This window comes from Apium graveolens, chromosome 9, assembly GCF_009905375.1.
Source record: "Apium graveolens cultivar Ventura chromosome 9, ASM990537v1, whole genome shotgun sequence".
Taxonomy (NCBI): domain Eukaryota; kingdom Viridiplantae; phylum Streptophyta; class Magnoliopsida; order Apiales; family Apiaceae; genus Apium; species Apium graveolens.
In genome coordinates this window covers 280,836,364-280,852,113 of record NC_133655.1, presented here as the reverse complement: position 1 = coordinate 280,852,113, position 15,750 = coordinate 280,836,364, and the positions used below count along the sequence as shown (strand labels likewise).

General features: G+C 35.4%; 1 protein-coding gene across 1 annotated transcript; it reads left to right on the top strand.

The window, feature by feature from the left end:
- Positions 1 to 160: 160 nt before the first annotated feature.
- On the top strand, positions 161 to 5,985 carry LOC141687158 (TMV resistance protein N-like). The gene is made up of 5 exons (XM_074492339.1): positions 161 to 1,398; positions 1,669 to 2,758; positions 2,895 to 3,173; positions 4,182 to 5,324; positions 5,399 to 5,985. The coding sequence occupies exons 1-5, from the start codon at positions 746 to 748 to the stop codon at positions 5,849 to 5,851; spliced, it is 3,618 nt and encodes a 1,205-aa protein (XP_074348440.1). The 5' UTR covers positions 161 to 745; the 3' UTR covers positions 5,852 to 5,985.
- The last annotated feature ends 9,765 nt before the right edge of the window (positions 5,986 to 15,750 follow it).

The window sequence follows — 15,750 nt, the reverse complement described above, 5'->3', positions numbered from 1 at the left end:
GTCAATTTGTGCATAATGCATGTTGTTATATTTGTTATATTTTGTTGTCGATTAGAACTGCAGTATAGATCTATTGCTTGTTCCTCTAATGTGTGTGTGTGTGAGAGAGAGAGAGAGATGAGAGATGAGAGAGAGAGACATAATTTGAGAGAGAGAGAGGGAGAGAGAGGGAGAGAGAGAGAGAGATGTAACTTGAAACACGACTCGAAACGGAACCAATTGGAGACTAATTTACCGAGACAAAATCCAATAATGACACTAGAAGGGAATAATTAACGGAATTCGAGATTATGGAAATTTTATTTCTTGAGGTTAATATCATTAAATTTTAAACAATTTTAGGTCAAACAAGATCATGACACGGAATTCTAAATCGTCGTTCTAGATCTAGTCAAAATAAAAAATGGTGAATTGTATAGGTGATTACAGATTATAGTGTGATATGTTAGAGGGATGATTTATATTAAAATTAACGTAGATAGGCAAATTTCAAGAGTTTTACAGTAGATTAGAAATGCATGGGGAAGGGTATATTCTAATGCCAGCGTATAAGATTAGTTACAGTGTATGTTTTGTTTTTTTTTCTCATTCAAACATGGCAGCTGAATAAAATATTTTCATATTATATTCTAATATGTAGGAGAAGACTTGAAGTTGACTTAAAGATATCATGAACTAGTAAAGTTCAGCTTAAACTCTACTAATCATCCCAGCAAATTCTGCTAATAAGAACTGTCTTTTGTCCATGGATACCTCAAATAATCAAACCAGCCTTTATCCTTCAAACCAAGTAGTTTTAATCTGGGCTCTGCCCATACTCACTATACTCTCCATACTTGCTGTCATCATCCGTACTGGTTCCATTAAAAAGCATTGTCCTTCCAAATATACCACTAGTAATCTCCAATCAGCTGCCCCTAATTGTTCTCCCTCTTCTTCTTCAGCTCCGCCTAAGTGGGACGTGTTCTTGAGCTTTTACGGAAAGGACACTCGCAACACCTTTACTTCACATCTTTACTCTGCTTTGGATCAAGAAGGAATTCTTACCTTTAGAGATGATCCTGCTCTTGACAAGGGACAAGAAATTTCTTCTGCACTACTTGAAGCAATTAAACAATCGAAGATTTTCATCGTTGTTCTCTCGGAGAACTATGCTCGTTCGCCATGGTGCCTTAATGAGCTCGTACAGATCCTTAAATGCAAGACAACAGAAATTCAGGTGATTCCTGTATTTTTCTATGTTGATCCAACAGATGTTCGCCACCAGAAAGGGAGTTTTCGGGAAGCTCTTGATGGCCATAAGAGGCGTCATTCCGTTGATATGATCGAGAAGTGGACATCAGCTCTTTCTGAAATTGCTGCGCTATCAGGACACCATCTCAGGAAAGAAGCAAATGAGTATGTCCCTTTATTTATAAATATTGAAATAGTATTTTTTTTCTTCGTTGTCCACGGGTTACTAATGTCATTATAAGTCCATCTACCTAATCATGATTGTTTTTATACAATTAGGAAGGGAATATTCTAATATCAAGTTAATCATAAGAAACTAAGCTCTCTGTTTTGAGGGGGGGGGAATCCTACTTCAATGAATTTGTGTTTCCTTCTTGCTTTTATTACAAACGTGCGACAGAGAAAAGTTACAATTTTAAATTTTGTTCAAAACAGGATAGAATCAGAAACCATTCAAAAAATTGTAGGGGATGTGGCATCACGAGCATCTACAACTGTGTTACACCAAGAGAAAAATCTATTTGGGATAGATTCTGCTGTCGAAGAAATATATCAATTACTAAACATGGAGTCTGATGCTGTACGTGCCATTGGTATTTGTGGTATGGGTGGAATTGGGAAGACTACACTTGCTAAAGCTTTCTACAACGTATACTGTAACAAATTCGATATTAGCTGCTTTAGCGTAAATGTTAAACAACATTCACAAGGTGGTAGTTCTCTACTTCAATTACTTCAGCAACTGTTGATTGATCTTCTCCGAAAAAAGGATTATAAGATTCCTGATGTTGAAAGTGGAATTAGAAAATTGACACACATTCTTCATTCTAAGAGAGCTCTCATCGTTCTGGATGATTTGGACTGTGCAAACTATTCAGAATTGCTTGCGAGCATAGGCAACTTGTTTCCAGCTGGAAGTAAAATTATCATCACGACAAGAGATGCAAATCTCCTAAATAAATTAAAAGCAGATATATCAGAAGTTGATACATACATGGTGAAGACATTAAGACAAAGCGAGTCATTGAAGCTGTTTAGCTATCATGCATTCAGAAAACCAGTGCCGCCTGGAAGATTCAAAGAGCTCTCCCTAAACTTTGTAACTCAGGCTGGTGGTCTTCCATTAGCTCTTAAGGTGTTGGGGTCATCTTTACTGGGTAGGACTGATGAGTCATTCTGGAAAGAAAAACTTGAAAAAGTTAAAGCAATCCCGGAAAATGATATACAGAAAATCCTTCAACTGAGCTACGATGAATTAGAGGATGAGACGCAGAAGAAAATTTTCCTCGATATTGCTTTCTTCTTTGTCGGAAAGGACAAAGATGAGGCTACTGATGTTTTCAAATCTTGTGATTTCTTTTCTGGTGTTGGAATTCAAAATCTAGTGGAAAGATGTCTAGTGACAATTGATGAAGATAATAAGTTACAGATGCATAATCTTATCCAAGACATGGGAAGGGAACTTGGGAAGACTACACGCTTGTTCTTGAGAGGAAATGCCGGGAAGAGCTTGCAAAATCCAGAGGTAATCAATTCAAATGAAAATACTATTAAACGCTAAAATGAACAACTCACATTCATTATCAGGAACTTTTGATAAGATTTATGATATGTTTCATGATCACAGTTTTTATAAATTTTATTATTGATGAAATTACCAGGGGAAAAATAATCTTGAAGGCCTTATATTAGACTTGACAACTTCCGCAGACAGGCAAATGAGTACAGTAATATTCCAAAGGATGCACAACTTGAGATTACTTCAAATAATTAATGCAAATGATATTACAGGAAGTTTTGAAAATTTACTTCCCAAATTAAGATGCATTAGGTGGCATGATTGTCCGTGGACGTGTTTGCCTTCTACTTTTTGTCCAGAAGATCTCGTCTCCTTTGACATGCCAGGTGGTAAATTTAAAAGATTATGGAAAGGAACAAAGGTAGGTAAATACAATGGTTAGTATTCTATATTTCTTTCCTGATCTTTAATATATTTACAAAATATATAAAGTTATACATTTCTATTTCAATTAAACTCTTCTTATTTTTTTTAAAAATAATTTGTTGTTGAAGTTTTAAAAAGAAAACTACTAAAAATTAATTAGTATATCATATTCATTTCATAGACAATTTATTGTACAAAAAATCTATACTATTATATAATAAACTAAACATTGAAAGTTTGGTCATCGTACCTTTTTTTGGTACACCATGATTTTACCGAACTACACTTAAATTTTTTTTATAATTTTGGATTAATATTTAGTATTACAAAATCCGGTGATAAAAAAAAAGGAGCATCCTTTGAACCCAGTTAAAATTCTTAATCTTGCAGACTTCTTAGAGAGTATAATATGTATAGTGGCACGTACGAATATGGGCCAAGTTGACATGTTCGTCAGAGAGCCCAAGTCTGATGTACTAAGATTTTATTATTATATTTATAACCCTTTCTCTACTAATATTTGTATTATTTTATACCATCAATTTTATTATATCAAAAAATATATATATTTAGATCAAAAGTTTGATTTTCAATTATTTACTAATAATATCATTATTAGTTATTACTAATAATTAAACAGTTTCCTTTTCAACTAAAAAATTATTTATCTTTTTTAACAAGAACACGTTACCTTTTATATTACTAAAAAGTCTCAGGGTTTAAGCTAGCTTAACCTAATTTGGGTTTGGGGTTGAAATAATTAATAATCAATATTTTCTTTTATTAGTACTATATAGTAAAACGAAACAAATATAGTTCTTTAATATTTACTAAAATCTTTATGAATTTTAATAAAAGTATTAGCTACATATACTACTTGGATTTAATTTAAAATTCTATTAAAAAGGGCTATAACTATTTTAGGTAATTTTAGCCTTAATTACTTGGCCTTCTATTAAAATATATAATTGTACTTTACTGAGTTTTTAGTTGTGTGAAACAGCCCATCAAACATATGAATTATCTGACTTGTTTGAATCTGAGGGAATGCCGTGGTTTAAAACGATTACCTGAGTCGTTGGGTGATATAAAGGCCTTGAAGAAGATTGATGCAAGTTGGACCGCAATTGACAAACTTCCGGATACAATTACTCAATTAAAGGGATTTGTTAAATTGGAATTAGGCGGATGCAAGAAGCTAAGAAAGTTACCTCAAGATATTGGGAATATGCAAGGTTTAGAGTTTTTTGATGCAGGTGAATCTGCAATTGAACAACTGCCAGTTTCGTTTGGGGGACTCGTCAATATGGTTCAACTGAGTTTGTACGGCTGCATAAAGCTTAGAAATCTTCCAAATAGTATATGTAAGCTCAAGTTGCTTAAACGACTATATCTGGGTGGTTGTTCAAACCTGGAGCAATTGCCTGAGCAATTGGGGAAGATGCAATGTTTAGAAACGCTGAGTGCATCTTACACAGCAATTGAACAAGTTCCGGATTCTATTGGACTGCTGGGTAGGTTAAAAAGGTTGGATTTTAGAGATTGCAAGAAGCTTAAATTTGTGCCTGAAAGTATCTGGAATCTTACCTCAGTTGAAGATTTAAGTCTTCACCCTGGGGAGACGGGTAAAATTAGTTTACCTGCTTCAGTAAAAGATATGAACAAGTTATGGAGTCTGGACCTGAGTTGTAATGTAAGATTATGCCTGCCTATGATTCTATGTTTCCCTTCTTTGAAATGCTTAATACTTACTGATGAGGGACCGATTCTCTCTTCGGCAAAACCATTCAGCCTTTCTAAGCTTTTCAACCTATATTATCTTTCATTGCGTAACTGTACAAGTCTTGGGTCCTCTCTTCCGGAACTTCCTTTGAATCTAAAAGTGTTGAACATAGATAATCACACGTCACTAGAACAACTACCTGATTTATCGAGCTTAGGAAAGTGTGTACACTTGAATATAAAGGGATGCATCAACCTTCAATCAATCTCGTTACTTCCTTCTCATCTTGGATCACTTTCAGTTCAAGAATGCCCAAGCCTACAAGATGTACCAGATCTGTCAATGTTGAAGGAATTGGTACGATTGAGTTTTACCAGGTGCAACAATCTGAAATCAAGAAGTTTGGAACAGAGTTTCGTTGAGGTTTGCTGCTGTTATTCTCACAATGACACACAATCACCTCTATAAATCTATTTATAATTTTTTTTATGTTACAGGGAAGACAACCTGACCTTCCATTTGAAGCTGAATTACCAAACACGGAGGTAGCAGAATGGTTCAACTATAAAAGCAGTGGGCATGCAGTCTCTTTTGTTGTCCCGCCAAACTTCTCAGGACTTGTACTCTGGGTTGTGTACTCATGCAGTGTAGAGAACTGGTGGGACTCACCCTACATGAGAGCTGTTATTAAGAATGAAACGGAGGGTATAACAGAGAAATATCTTTTTTTTGTACAAACTATAGTAGGTGAATCACAGTCAAAGATAAAATGCATTACAGGAGAGAACCTCTCAATGAAAAGTGGAGATAGAATCAAGGTTTCTCTTTCAAGCTTATTGTACGATCTTTTTGAAGAAGTTCTTATTGGAGAAGTGAAGGTCAACATGTATGGGGTTCATGTGATAGAAGATAGACCCCTTCAATTACCAATTACTCAGTTTTGTACATAAATCCAATTTATTTGATCTTCGCCCACCATGTAAAATATATTAGCTAAATAGAAAATGAAGGGACATCTTTAAAAATGATTAATATATGTTATGTAATATTTTATTCTATATATATATATTTGATCAATTTCTTATCCTCTTTAAACTTATAAGGGATTAAACTTAGAAGTTACTCATTTATATTCAATCTATTCAATTTTTGTTTTGTTGTGTTTAGCTCAGTTGGTAGCGCAATGGCTGTATATATTTATATTATTTCCTAATCCTAAAAGCTCAATATTGATGAAATGTTGGCATAATGTTTGATCAATTACGCGCTTGATGTTGTGGTACATCTTTGCTATATCTTTTCAAACTTCTATGTTGCATTTTGTATAATTATTGTTGCATTTATAATTTTTTTTAATGGTGCCTTTGTCGGAGATGACCACCTTTTTACGTGACAACAATAGTATTTGTGGTCGAGTAATGCTACGTAACCCAAAACTCGTACCAAAATAGTTACAAAGTGACGTGGCATGACACGTGTTTAAATATTATTCGTGTGTATATATGAATACAGGCGGTGTCCCATATTATTACTAAGAAAGTTACCATTTATAAAGCATTTGAGAAAAAAAATTGTAATAATATTTGGGGCCTCTAACATTTTCCTTTCTGGTTAGCTATGAAACATTTTCAGAAGCACATAAACTTGATTATGTTAGACATAATTGTGTCATTTTCACAATGCTTTTTAAAGTAGTTTAATTTCCCTAATTTATCCACTAATCTTTCTTGCCATATGCGGATTTCAAGTTTTGTTGTGTTGTCGGTTTTCTCAATTATTTATTATGAGATTAATTATGCATAAATGTCTTGTCATTATTATTCATTTCACTTTTTCAACGTTGTTATTTGTTTTGACATTTTAATTCTCTTAATTTGCAGGGCAACTTACCTTTCAGTAAATGATAAGTTTATTTTGACGAAGAAAATATGTTCTCTAAGAGTATCTTCAGTAGTAATCAGAAGAACTGTTAGCTAAAATATAATAAATCAAGAACTATATAAAATTTTACTTAAAAGAAATTATAAACACTCCGATAATATTATGTATAATTATGATAGTAAAATTATATCTAAGGAATTTAGTGGTTGAACAAATATAACGAACCAAGTGTGATTATCTATATTTTTTAATAAGGACAACTATGATTGAAGTGCTTCAAATTTTACATAATCTTCCCGCCAAACTTGTTTGGTCTTGCACTCTGGGTTGTGTACACATGCAAAGCCTGCAGTATAGAGAACTGGTGGTCACCCTACATGACAGCTGTTATTAGAAATGAAACAGAGGGTATAAGAAAGAAATATATTTTTGATGTACAAACTGTGTAGTAGGTGAAGCACAGTCAAATATAAAATGCATTATAGGAGGGAACCTCTTAGTGAAAAGTGGAGATAGAATCAAGATTTCTCTTTCAAGCTTATTCTACGATCCTTTAAAAAAAGTTGGGAAGTGAAGGTGAACATGTGTGGGGTACATGCGATAGAAAATAGACCCTTAACATCAGTTCATTAAAAAAATTCCGTTTGCTCAGTTTTGTACGTGAATTCCAATTTATTTGATATTCGCCTACCATCAGTTTAAGTGATAAGTTATTTATTTTAAGAATTCTCAAATGGGCACAATCTTTGCACTATTTATTTTGTGCTTTCTCGTTAGTTGTAGACAGGACTTTTCCGCGTTTTTTAATCCCTTTGCAATATTGATGAAATGTTTCTATACAAGTTTTTGACCAATTACGTTAAGTGTTTGATGATTTTCTCCTGAGAAAATTTCAAATATGATTTGTTTGAAAGTACTACTCCATAGAACACAGTTAGGCGCTTGATGTTGTGGTACCTCCTTGCTGTATTTTTTAAAACTTCTATGTTGTATTTTGTATAATTATCGTCGCATTCATAAGTTCTTTCTTAACAGTGTCTTGCATTCATAAGTTCTTTCTTAACAGTGTCTTTTGTCGGAGACTACCACATTTCTACTGAACAAGAATTGTGTTTCTGGTCCCTGAATTATATAGCTTTAAAATATATTCAGAAGAACATAAACTTGACTGTGTTCGAGTAGTTTAATTTCACCCTTCAAGCTTTCTCTCCATACCCAGCTTTCGGGATTGTCTGGCTTGTCATTTTTGCTAATTGTATGCTATGAGATTATTTACGCATATATGTTTTGCCAAATTTTGTCAGTTTTCTCTTTCAACTTGGCCATTTGTTTTATTATATTCAAAAAACATAGACTTATACTCAAATGAACTCTTTTCTGGTTTCCTTACAATATTTGTCAGCAGGGTTAGTTTAATATTTGGTCGGTTTCAATGAACGGGTCATGGCAGTATATTCGCAAATATGCTAAACTTGAATGGAACTTTGAGGAGCAGAACTTGTAAAGATCTGGTGACCCATGTGAAGGTACTACATTTACAATATCTTTAATGGGTCGTTATGTAGATGAGTTATTCGTCAACACATGTAATGTCGAATCTTGAAGAATTTCTGAGTTAGTAGAAAACTGGTGAGTTCTAATCTTGATTGTGCAACAAACTTGATGTACTATTTTTGCATATTTGTTATAGCATTGTAAAAGACGACTCTTCAGTTTAAGGTAACTAGTATATGCTCACATTACCTCGCATGCTGCAATTTGGTTGGTTTGAACACTCTCCCCTTTGTAGTTCATGTCAGTGCTGTCATATAGTACTTTCGTTTTGCTTGGTCATCTCATTTTCGATTCTTTAGTGCAATTCATATCAGTTCCCCTTTGCTCTGCTTCTGACCCTCCGTGAAGTGGTATACAGGTTTGTTAGCTTTAGTTGCAATTTGTAATAGTTTTAATATCTTGACCTGGCAAATGATTTTCGGATTGCCAAACTAATAAGTTTTTATTCCTACATTATAGTACTTGCTTATTTAGTGTATTGAGCCTTAAAGATTTTATTTTGCATAGTAATAGAATCATCGTGAAAGACTTGCTGGTAGGATGATATGGGAATGAGACCACCAATGCTTGTTTAAAATTCTACGGTTGAGCATGTACTCTAAATATAGTTACAGGTTAAGAAATTAACAAAATTTCTTTATGAAACAACCTCCATCCTCCATTGGTTGCCCTTCTGCCAGATTGCTCCCACCTAAACATGGCGGAGCAGAAACTAACACAAATCACCGTTGTTAACCCTCAATCTTCTTGTTCTCAAAGCACCTTCGTCGATCCTTTGTCTCAACCTTCTCAGCCCACAAAGGAAGTAGTGGTGGACTTGTTCATGGTTATGGTGGATAGTCATCTCATTCTTAGTTAAACTTCTTGTTGTTGGATTATTATATGGCATATTATTAAAGCACGCTAATACTCAATAACAGATTGACAATGTACATGTCAAAATCTCACCTGATCAGTATCCGGATTATGTTATCACATTAAAATTTAAAAACGAAAATCCTCTATCAACCATATTTTTGAGAAATGCTACGTCCACAGAAAGCAATACAGAAATTTGTACAAAATGACATGACGGGATAACGTGTAATGAGTATTGGGATAACGTGTAATGAGTATTTAAGAACTTGTCGGCAACTTCCCTGTTATAATCTTACTTTAACTTGTTATTACTTTTTCTTTCATTTTCTTTTCAATGTACTTTTATTTACTTTTATTTGTACTATATTTTAACATAAATTATTTTTTAATATGTTGAGATTCATTAAATTAATATACATTTCAAATTTTTATATTGTACAATTTTACATATATACATGTATTCAAATAAAATAATTTGTAAAAATAAAGAGTCTCAAATAAAATAAAGGTTAATTTCTATTTTTATAAGATTTGTATCGCTCATCAGGAAAAGACTACCTTCACTTGTCCGTTCGGTACTTTTGCCTTCAGAAGAGTTTCTTTTGGGTTGTGTGGTGCACCTGTCACATTTCAGAGATGTATGATGGCCATTTTCTCTGACATGATTGGTCAGAATGTGGAGGTGTTTATGGATGATTTCTCTGTGTTTGGTGATTCTTTCGACGAGTGCTTGCAGAATCTTGACGCAGTTCTTAAAAGGTGTGTTGAGACCAATCTGGTTCTAAATTGGGAGAAATGTCACTTTATGGTGCAACAGGGCATCATTCTTGGGCACAAGGTCTCTAGTAAAGGTCTTGAGGTGGATAAAGCCAAGGTGGGGGTCATTGAAAATCTTCCTCCACCAATTTCTGTTAAGGGAGTCCGCAGCTTTCTTGGCTATGCGGGTTTCTATCGGTGTGTCATCAAGGACTTCTCTAAAATCTCTAAACCCTTGTGCAATCTTTTAGAGAAAGATGTCCCTTTCAAGTTTGATGACGAGTGCCTAGCTGCTTTTGAGATCTTAAAGAAGAGTTTAATCACGGCACCTGTCATAACTGCACCTGATTGGAATGAGCCTTTTGAGATGATGTACGATGCAAGTGACTATGCAGATGGAGCAGCTCTTGGGCAGAGAAAGAACAACATATTTCATGTGGTCTACTGTGCTAGTAAGACCCTCAATGGTGCTCAACTGAACTACACTACTACTGAGAAAGAACTCTTAGCCATTATCTACGGTTTAGAGAAATTTCGATCTTATTTGCTTGGGACGAAGGTGACAATTTTCACTGATCACGTTGTTATTCGCTATCTCGTCTCGAAGAAGGACTCGAAGCCTAGATTGATTCGATGGGTTCTTTTACTTCAGGAATTTGAGTTGGAGATCAAGGATAGGAATGGTACTGAGAATCAAGTTGTTGATCATCTATCTCGGTTGGAAGATCCAAGTGCAACTTCACAGGATAAGACATTGATTAATGAGTATTTTCCCGATGAGCAGTTGTTTGGGGTGCAAGAGGAAGAACCATAGTTCGCAGACATTGTGAACTACCTTGTGAGCAATATTATGCCTTCAAACTTGTCTTCTGCTCAAAGGAAGAAGTTTCTTCATGAGGTGAAGTGGTACATGTGGGATGAGCCGTTTCTGTTTAGGTAAGGAGCTGACCAAATTATCAGGAGATGTATTCCGTACAGCGAGACGGAGGGTATCTTGCGAGAATGTCATTCGACTGTTTATGGAGGCCACTATGGTGGAGAGAAGACAACAACTCGTATCCTTCAAGCGGGATTCTTCTGGCATACATTGTTTAAGGATGCGCATCGGTTCGTTTTGAAGTGTGATCGCTGCCAGCGTGTGCGTAATATGTCTAAGAGGGATGAAATGCCTCTTAATATGCTTCTCGAGGTTGAGGTCTTCGATGTTTGGGGAATTGACTTCATGGGGCCATTTGTCTCATCTTACAATAATCAGTATATCTTGTTGCGGTTGATTATGTCTCGAAATGGGTGGAAGTCAAGGCTTTGCCGATGAATGATGCGAAGGTAGTGCTAAATTTTCTTCATAAACAGATATTCACAAAATTTGGAACTCCAAGAGTCATAATCAGTGACCAGGGATGGCATTTCTACAATCGCAAGTTCACTGCTATGATGCAGCGATATAATGTGAATCATCGCATTGCTACAGCCTACCATCCTCAGACTAATGGTCAAGCTGAGGTGTCTAACAGAGAGATCAAGTGTATTCTAGAGAAAGTGGTATGTCCATCAAGGAAGGATTGGTCTTTGAAGCTGGATGAAGCTATTTGGGCGTATCGAACAGTATACAAGACTCTGCTAGGCATGTCACTGTTTCAGTTGGTTTATGATAAGGGATGTCATTTGCCTGTGGAGCTGGAGCATAAAGCTTATTGGGCTTTGAAAAAGTTGAACCTTGATATGGATGTAGCTGGTAAGAAGAGGATGCTTCAATTGAATGAACTCGATGAGTTTCGACTTCAAGCGTATGAGAACAACAAAATATATAAGGAGAAAGTAAAGAGGTGGCAAGATAGGGGTCTAGTGCTCAAATCATTTGTGTCAGGGCAACAAGTTCTTTTGTTCAACTCTCGTCTCCGTCTTTTTCCTCGAGTGCTATGTCTACGAGTGGCAGGTGCAGCAGCTTGAACGGGATCAGTAGTAAGGGAATCATTTTGAGGGGGTGGAGAAGCTTGAACATGATCAGCCGCAAAGGAATCAGTGTGTGGAGGTGGATTGGCTTGAAATGGATTTGAAGTTGGAGTTTCTAGTATAGTATTCTGGTTTGGCATGACTTTAGTGCGTCGTTGATACACCAAAAGTGGTTTAGGAGATGGATGTTGAGATTCAAATGACACTGGAATGGATAAAGAATCTGCAGAAGAGTTAGTAAATAGAGGTACAACTGAAGATAACGGAGAATGATGATCAGAATGATGATCATTGTAGGTAGAGAAAAAAGGTTGGTTTTCCAGAAAAACTACATTTCTCGAAACTCGAGTTCGTCGTAAATTAGGATCATAACAGAGAAATCATTTCTGGTGTAGAGCATATCCTAAGAAAGCACATTTTGTTGACTGGGCTGTGAGTTTTGTGCGTTCATGTGGAGGAAGGTGAACATAACATACACATCCAAAATTACGAAGACCTGAATAATCTGGAGAGCGACCAAACAACCGAGTGAAAGGTGAAACGTGATTTAAGGATGGTGAGGGTAATCTATTTATGAGGTACACTGCAGTAGAGAGAGCTTCACACCAGAACCTAGAGGGCACAAATGATTCCAACAAAAGAGTACGAACAACATCGAGAGATGGCGGTTTTTTCTTTCAGCTATCCCATTTTGTTGGGGAGTTGAAGGACAAGACCTTTGAGAGATTATACCATTGGCTTGTAAATACTCTTGAAATAAATGAGTCGTATATTCACCCCCATTATCTGAGCGAAGAATTTTGATTTTTGTATCGAATTGAGTTTGAATATATGCATGAAAGATCTTGAAGGCTGAGAGCACTTCAGATTTAGAACGAAGCAAATATATCCAAGTAAAACGACTATAATCGTCAATAAATGTGACAAAGTACTTATACTTAGCATGAGAAACAACCGGTGACATACCCCAAACATCACTATGTATTAAATCAAAACGTTGAGTTACATCAGAAGTATGAATGGGAAATGGTAAAGTTTTGCTTTTTCCAAGTTTACAAGAATTGCAATCGAACTGGACAGAACTAAGAGAAGATATTTTTTTATTCCCAAGTACACCAGATTTCAGCAAACCACGAAGAACGTTATTATTGGGGTGCCCTAGACGCTTATGCCATGCATGGTAATCAATACGGACAGAATTACAAGAAACAATAGGAAACGAGCGACATGGTGAAGGAAATTGTATAGGAAAGAGACGCTCAACTTTAGGCCCCCTCGTGATCACCCTCCCTGACTGCTGATCCTGCACAATACAACCAGATTTTGAAAATGTTACTTTGCAATTATTTTCTACCAATTGACCGACAGAAATAAGGTTAGTGGTAAGGGCAGGAGAGACAAAGACATCGGTTAGAGAGGAAGAAAATCACCAGTTGCTGTGATAGGTAAATGATTTCCATCTGCAGTACTGATTTCAAGATTTCCGCAATATTTACTTATATTTGTAAGAAAATCATCATTATTGGTCATATGATTAGAAGCTGCAGAATCAAAGTACCAAGTAGGTGATTTGAGAGTAGATTTACCAGAAATTCCTAGAGTAGAAAATGCTGAAATGATCATTTGCTGAATTATTTCAGGTGTCACGGGTTGGACAGGAGCGATATCATTCCGTGTCGTATGTCCAGTATTCAACATACCTCCGGTACTCGAGGATCCAACCATAGCTGTGTAGGCGGTCTCAAATTTCTTTGGTGGACGAATAGGACATTCCTTGATTATATGTCCATTTTTCTTACAATAATTGTAAAATTTTTTGGAACAGTTTGAAGCATAATGTCCAAAACCTTTGCAAGAGAAACACTGAACATTACGCATATCCCTACCTCTTAGTTTACCTTGTGTTGCATATGCCAGATGAACTAAATCAGATTTCTGTTCTTTCAAGGTTTCTTGAGTGAGAAGACGTTGTTCCTCCCGAAGCAGATCATTAAGACATGTATCCAGAGAAGGAAGAGGATCTCGATTCATAAGGTTTGACCTAGTAGCTTCAAACTCAGACCGTAATTTCATAAGAAACTGATCTCTTTTAGTAGTTTCATGTACATCTTGAACCGACTTAAGACCTTCAGCTGATACAGAAGCATATACAATATCCGTGTATTCAACCCATAGGTTCATGAATGAAGAATAAAAATCAGAAATTGACAGACCATCTTGTTGAAGTTTGCCTATGTCATGTTCTAGTTGAAAGCGACGAGCAGTGTTCTGCTGACTATATATCTTCTTGAGATAAGCCCACATCTCAGCTGAAGTTTTAAAAGGCCGTAAGTTCAATATAATGTTGGGATCGACAGATCCTAGCAGCCAACCCATGATCTGTGCATCTTTAGTTTCCCACTTAGCATATCCAGCCTTATCTTTTTCTTTGTCAGGAGCAAGAGTGGTGCCACTAACATAACCCCATAAATCCTTCCCTTTGACAAAGATCTGAAAGTGAAATGCCCATGCTGAATAATTTTTGCCATTAAGGCGAACCAAGAGAGTGTCATACTTGTCTAAAGACATGATTTTGAGAGAATGATGAAGAGTAACCAGGAACAAGAAACTTTATCAAGATACAAGAACGAAGAGAAAGAATTGATCAGAAATAAGAGGAAATCAGAATTGTAGTTCTGATACCATGACAAGAATATTGGTAGGGAAAAAGTATATCTCCCATTGTTGGAGAGTCCTCTTTATATAACAATATACAAGCTGAATTATCTCCTGAAATGCAGCTAATTTGCAGATTTCAGCCTTTACAACAGTTCTATACTCTAAATATGGAAGGTAACCAAATATGTTAATACACCTAATATATCTCAATCTAATTAGGGACAACTAATACAACTAACATACAGCTAATACATTTGACAAATATCAGTATATATATTCTCAAATATGCCAGACTAAATGGAACGTTGATGAGTAAAACTTGTAAAATCTGCCGATGCTCACCACCATTTTTCAGTTTTTGAGTATTTTTTTTCTATGGTTACCACAAGTAATCAGATAACTGATCATATCCGTGATGTCTTCTTAGGCTTATATGTAATGAAGAAGTTCCTGCTGGAGAAGTAAAGGTTTTAACCTTATTATATATAATTGCCATGGCGCTACAAGTATCCGGACTGAGGTAATGCCTTTAGTTTCTTTTCTCCTGTATCATATATGCTAATTTATCTGTTTGATGTGAAACACATTAGTTAGAACTTGACTAACAGTATTTTTATGATACCTTGTAACTCTAGTTTATGCATTCAAGCCAAAAAAATTATTAATGATGTTAGACATATGATAATGTATTTCATCAAAAAAAAGTTGTTTGGGCAGTTGTCTGGGGATTTGGATGCTTTAACAATTGGTTGGCATCTCACAAAACTAGATTGTTAAAGATATGAACAAAATTATGAACAAGTCGTGGATAAATTTAATTTTACCTTTGGCGCCTCTCATATCATCATATTTTGTGCTGTAAGCTCAATGTCATGGTCTCATCCCCGTATCAGATTGCTCCTCTTTCTAGTTAACTATGTAATTTTCAACAGTTTCTCTAAATCTTTTGGCCAAATTACTTTGTTTTTGATATTCGAGCTCATCTGAGTGACAGATACAATTAATTTGAGTAGCTTGGAATTTTTGTACATTAAAAACTTAAAACCCTGTATAAGAGGTGGCTGATGTCTTATTAAGAACAAGCACGGAAAGCTCTCATGCTTAATACTTTCATAATTTAAAACAAGGCCTATCTCGGATTAGTTATATATATTCTGAGAGAATTTATATTGGGAGATCGTTAGAACTG